Raw genomic sequence first — 6,546 nt, 5'->3', positions numbered from 1 at the left:
TGCAAAAGAGAATGTATATTCAAGATTCATTAAGATCAGTGGACATCGAAAAATTGCCGCAGTCGGTCTTAAAAAAAGCTTTAGCTCGGGAGCTCGTATCTAAATACATGTAAAAGGAGAATTCGTTTTTCTCGGCAACCACTCCCCCGAATTTGACATTTGTTGCATTTCCAAGAAAAAGGTAAAAATCTAGTGACTCTTGGTTTCAAATACTTGACTTAGATCGTCGATATTTTATTAAAAATTGTCAAAATCGAAAATTTTCAGGAAGCGAAACTATCAAGTTTGCAACTCTCTAACACAGCAAGCAAAAAATGATATCACAATTCTGTGAATTGCGTCTGATAGTACGTCTAGAACGGACAAAATTGGTATGTCACGCATGAATCTAAAAAAAAATTCAGTAATATGGAAATACAGCTTGTGCAGAACCCTTGTAAACAACGTAACAAAGTCATGTACGATTTAAAATGACATATCGAATTTGTCTGCTTTGAATGATCTAATGAATGTCGTTTACAGAATTGCGATATCTGTTTTTTATGCAGAGCTATGATGTTGTAAACTTGGTGCTTCTATTTTTTTCGAACTGTCAAATATTTGAAAATCTTTTTAACAAAATTCAGCCCCGACATCGAAATTACGCTTCCCACAACTACTAGAATTTAACTCTCTCTTTCAAATGCAACCAATTTCATTCAAATTGGTTCAGGAGTTATCTCAGAAAAGCGTTTTTGTGTTTAACATGTATTTGAAAAGGCCGCGTCGGATTGGGCCCGAGCTAAAGCTTCCTCTTAAAGCATAATTTAGAGTCGCAACTATAGCACTAGAAGATCACAAAGCAGAAACATAGTTTTGAAGGTGTAAATTTATTTTACTTAGCTATTCATGGCACTTCTGCGCTATGCCTTTCTTATTAATAAATCTAGCACAGACCTAATTTGGCATTTTGTGCCGCACTGCAATCCTGCTAGGACCACATACTATGCATGTGTGAGAAGGAGGGCTCTTGCTCAGTGCCGTCTTTAGACCATGGCTTAATGGGCCAGACGGCCCCAATACGGTGCTTGGATGAGTGCATGACCACACGACAGCACTTCGGCTGGTACATTCACAGATAGCAGGCACCTCCGAAACGTTCGTTACGCCCTCGAAAGAAGTAGTAGTCGGTACTGGGTGCAAATGAGTGAGACTGAAACCGAACGCAGGAATGCTCTCAAATGTCTGACTGATGTATTCGAGAGACTTCCCCTTCGTTTCCGGAATGTACATGTCGTCAAAGACGAGCTGTAGACAGTGACCAACGCGAATATTCAGAAGAGACGGGAGAAGTTGAATAGGCGGACGAGGTCCTGGAACTCGTTGGTGATAAGGAATTCGCAGAAGCAGAAGGCGGTGCTGACGCCGGTGGAAAGACTGCGGGCTCCGGGTCTTGAGTCTCTCCAGTAACGACCCAGGACACCGGGCCGAGGCAGTAGCTGGTAATAGTTTACTTATTTATTTATTGAGCACTGGTTCAGAGACATGGAAACAATTGAACGGCAAAGCTAAAGGCAGAACATTGTGTGCCTGATTAAGGCCTTGTATACATATACGCCGTGAGCGACGTGGGCGGGACGTAGCGATAGCGATGGCGGAATTCTCCATTGTCCATGTCTTTGCAGTAGTAGAAGCCCAGCACCGTCAGGCTGGTCGTCATAAGAGACGAGCCAAGCACGAGGCAGCGGTGGCCAGTGCGGTACATGAGCAGGGAAGCTGCGAGCGACGAGATTATTTGCACCATGCTCAGGATAATCGTGCAGTCAGCGGCCGCCTTCACCGATTCGGCCGGTTGACGCAGCAAGACAGCCTCGTCGATAAAGCACTCGGCTTCGGCGCGGAACTATGGCCCGTACAGGAATCCCAGAGCGTCGAGCGCCTTGTCGCGTCGGCCGTGGGTCACCAGCCAGCTGGTGGACTCGACGGCGAATGCCGTGGAGACGGCCATGAGCACGGGGCGCATGGTATACAGCAGGGCGGGGCCAGCTAGTCGAGCCACTTGCCGTCGACGAAGGAGGCCAGCACACCCAGGGTGATGGCAAACTGGACGCCCGAACCCAGGAGTCCGCGAACATGAGGTGGGCTGATCTCGGCCGCAAACACGGGAACCGCGAGCGAGACGAGTCCGCAGCAGAAGCCGGTGAGCACGAGACCCGCGAACATCCACGGAAGGCTGGCGTTGCGCAGCGCGATGCAGAGGCAGCCGCCCACGTACCCCAGCGACGACAGCTGGATGGGCCGCACGCGTCCGAAGCGCTCGATGAGGAAGCCGCTCACCAGGCTGGTCACGAGGGCGGCCACGGTGAGCACCGAGCCCAACCAAGTCTCCGGGGAGCGCGTGATGTGGACGCTGCGGGCCGCAAAGCTGGTCGGCGCCGGTGCGAGTAGCCCAGGATGCTGCCAATGGCCACCGAGGTGGGCGACGATGAACCGGACACATAGTAGAAATCTTGCAGGTTGAGAGCGCACTGCATCGAACTAGTTCGGTTAGTTCTTCTTCTTCTTCTTCCTGCAAATTTTTGCACGTATCCCCTAGGGGGCGATTTGACATGTTTCTCAGTGGAAACATAATATAAGCTTCTTGATTCCTGTTAATTTATTGATGTGTATTATCCATATTTAATTAATGGCAAATATATATTAATTTCTGTTTCAGTTTCTTGAATAGTGGTCAAGCCAATTGTTACGAAGATTCTATATTATGAAAATAATGCAATTCTGTGTTAATAATGAGGAAAATGTGCTTAACATGAGTCTCCCAGTCGCAGTGACGTACTCATGTACCATCTGGCACACTTCCTTTTGGGCTCGGCCAAGGGTACTTGGCCCAAAATATAGAATGGTAATCACTGAGAGAGGAAAGCCCATGAGCGATGGGCGCTGCTCTAAATAAGTCTTTCTTTCAGAATTAAGTTTTCAGCAATATAGGAGGAAAGGGTCCAGTGAATCTATATCCCACATGGTACACAAGGGTTCGATGGTGTGAACTAACACCTGTCTAAGTACAGATTTAGTTGCGTATTCGACATCATAATAGTGTAATGGAAACTTCGCGTTGTTCGCAATTTGGCGCAGCAAGAAAGAGCTCATTTTTTCTACCTAGGGCTTGATGTCACCTTCGAAATCTTGTTCTTGCTAGCAGAGTAAGGCTGGGTATAAAGAAACTCCCGATGAGTGACTCTTTAATTAGTAGTCCACAATATAGAGGTATCCACAGAAAACGGATTTCTTTAACATGATGTTGAATGAAAAAGTGTACTGATCGGTACAATTGGGAATTGTGCTTTCTAGCGACATAAGAAGTGACAGGCAGTCTGCGAGCAGTGTTATGCGTGGCACATTTTTCGGAATCTTGTATACAGTCATTAGTATGACAATAAATTCGGCCAGATAAATTGGAATATAATCAGGAAGACAGATAGCAAAGCTCCATGATAGTGTTCGAGAGCAAATGCCTATTGCCGATTTCTAATTCTTTATGGAGGCGTCCGTGGCTAGCTAGCAAGAGTGCATATGCCGGTACAGGTTGCAGGACTGGGTGAATGCCTTGTGACAGGTGACATTGACATAGGGACGGTCGCCGCAGTGAACTTGTGTTTGTCGTATAGCAGGAAACGTCGCCGAAGGGGGCATCGCAATGCTGACAGCGGTAGGGACTTGGTGCACCGGTACCAACGGAGAGCTACGGCGCCGCAGCTCGTGTTTGGGGTGCTTCGCGGGGAGGCGCGCCGCTTGTTGCACACCCGACACGTGTGCCGGTTGGATTGGCTCTCTCAGGCTGCGCCGCCACTGCTTCTGGTGCAGGCAGGTGAGAACAACAAATAAATAAATAAATAAATAAATAAATAAATAAATAAATAAATAAATAAATAAATAAATAAATAAATAAATGTGAATGGTATATAGTCCTCAGAATTCAAACGGGGATCGCGAAAATGCCGCATCTACGCTATAAATGAGATACCTTGTTGTTTCATCGGCGCTTTTTCTCGAAGGAAATGCTCTGTTGAGTTTACAATTTTCAGTTCTTCACAAAGAAGGAAACAAAGTACGGTAAGGTTTGACGATAGTGAATGCCAAATGGCGCGACTAAGTTGACCTGAGAAAGGCAACTTGAGAACAAAACCGCAAAGATATCGTCATTGCATTTTATGTTCGAGTACTATCCATGATGACGAACTCGCAGGAATTGTTCACATTATACTACTTCGCCGGATAGGGATTCTGTTGAATAAGCAGTATATGTTGCTTAAGGAGTGGCTTGTGTGCAAAGGCTGGCCTGGAATGCGATAAAATACACAAAAGCACTGCGAAAAAAAGAAGACAGTCGGAACATTTATTTAATTGTTGTTTCTACATTCTCCCCAAGGGCGGTATTGTAGAGGGGTTCTTTACAAAAATATTCTTCGTGAAAGCCAAAATTATGAATGATATATGTAATATTAAGGACAAATTTCAATGACCAGGCAATACAGCAATAAGAGTAGGTAAGTCACAACTTCTAATGACGGATAACAATATATACATAAATAAACAATGTTTACAAAATAAACATACATGCAGTAGAAGATATATGGGAACAAGGTAATAAGGCTAATAGGTAACCCACATTTTCAAGATCGAGTATAAAAATGAGAACAAGGATGAATAAAGCTAACGTTCAAGCTGAGTCATTTCATGCGGCCATGCATTCACTGCATAAGGCCGTCAGCGAAGGTGTCGTTATTAGACGTAACAATATCGTTTGGGATCCGATTACATCCAGAAATAGTGCGTGGGAAAAAAAAACAGAAGCCCAAAGAGGGACGTTTGACGTCACAACTTTTTAATTTTTCTAGAGCGATCTATCCTTGAGTATATATACGCCGGCGGCCGCAGATACAAATTCGCATTGACGCCAATCTTATTCCGCGATGTCTGCTCCAGCAACAATAGACGGCAGAAAGTGCGATGTTGCTCGAAAGGAATGCCGTGATAAGGAATGTTACGTCGCAGTGACACTGGTGCTGCGTTGGTACGAATCCATTGCGAAACGAGCAGCTCAATTCTGAAGGCTTTCTAGGGAGTCAAGGAGTGTTTCGCTATCCATGTCTCACGCAGCTGCTGCCTACTCAAGGATAGAGCGGACGGTAGTCGTACACAAGATCTCCTTAACAACAGACGGGAAGGTTCTGAAGTTTTCTTTCAGAAATTTATATCTATACCAGCCTTCAATGTAATATGTTGAACGTGTTTATTCCAAATAAGGTCAAATGAGAATACCCCTCTTAAGTATTCTGACCTCATTAACTATCCTGACTGACTTCGAAAGTAGGTTGTACACTGTCTCCATATTAGAGCGTTCTCTACTAAATGCAATATGACTACATTTGGACAAATTTACAGCCATTTGCCATTTGAAACGCCAATATGATGTACGGGGAAAGTTTCATTATGGGGCTGTAGTATCGTCCAGAGTAGTGTAGTATCTACTATTTATCGGTTCAAAACAAAGTAATCAGCGTACAACCTGGTTGTTTATTTTACGTCTGTCCTAATGTCATTGATGAATGTAAGGAAAAGCAGTGGGCCCAGCACAGAGTCCGGAAGGATGCGTGACGTGACGGGGACCTATTTGGGCCCATTAATTACCCTTAATATTGCCTTATAAATAATTATGAATTCAAACCAAAATATTTTAGGGAAGCCCAATGCTGTTCAGTTTGGAAAGAAGAGAGTGCGAAACAATGTCAAAAGGTTTGTGAAATTGAACATGATGCAGTCGACATGATTTCCATGTTAAAATGATGAGAACAATCTTATGAAAATTTGATTACTTGAGTAACGCAGGAATATCCGGATGTGAAACCATTCCGAAAGAATACAATAAAATTGTGCGCGTGTAGATACCGGTAAATGTTACTATAGAACACATGTTCGAGCACTTTACAGCGGACGCTGGTAAGTGATAGTGGCCTATATTTAAGTACCTTGCAGAGAGGGCTACATTTATGAAGAGGGACGGTTGCTCTCCTGCAGTCGGGGGGCAATTCACCAAACATAAGGAAATCGCTACATAAACTGCAAGAAATTTCGTTACTGCAGGAGCAATTGGCTTCAGACAATGCCCAAAATAAAATCTGGGCCAGTAGCAGAACTTGACTGTAAGGTAATAAGGCATTTCCATATTCCGTCATATGATAAATTGATTTCGGGCATACGTTCTATTTTGTGGATAACGTGAGGTGACATGTGTGATGTAGCAGGTGGTGAATATACGCTGGAGAAATAACGGTTAAAAATTGGCTTTGCGAACGTCGTCAATAATTGGACCTCCGTGAGAGGAAATGGCGGAATAGCACTGTCTTCTCTGCCGTTGGATTTACCAATTTCCATAGCTCTTTAGGATTACGGCAAATCTTTTCACCGAGAGAAGAATAATAGTCATATCTCACGCGCTTTAACATTGATTTGATAATCTTGCGTATATCATCAGTTCTATAATATAAGTGTCTGTATTATTGTTTG

At 44.1% G+C, this 6,546-nt stretch overlaps 1 protein-coding gene across 1 annotated transcript; it reads right to left on the bottom strand.

Moving 5' to 3' along the window:
* Positions 1–1,871: 1,871 nt before the first annotated feature.
* Positions 1,872–5,371, bottom strand: LOC142578313 (solute carrier family 2, facilitated glucose transporter member 8-like). Its single transcript, XM_075687713.1, has 2 exons — positions 5,343–5,371; positions 1,872–2,488 (listed from the first exon to the last, which is right to left on the bottom strand). Exons 1-2 carry the CDS (start codon positions 5,369–5,371, stop codon positions 2,026–2,028), a joined length of 492 nt encoding a protein of 163 aa, XP_075543828.1. The 3' UTR covers positions 1,872–2,025.
* Positions 5,372–6,546: the final 1,175 nt, after the last annotated feature.

This window comes from Dermacentor variabilis, chromosome 4 (genome assembly GCF_050947875.1).
Source record: "Dermacentor variabilis isolate Ectoservices chromosome 4, ASM5094787v1, whole genome shotgun sequence".
Lineage (NCBI taxonomy): Eukaryota > Metazoa > Arthropoda > Arachnida > Ixodida > Ixodidae > Dermacentor > Dermacentor variabilis.
This window is presented reverse-complemented; position numbering and strand designations above follow the sequence as displayed.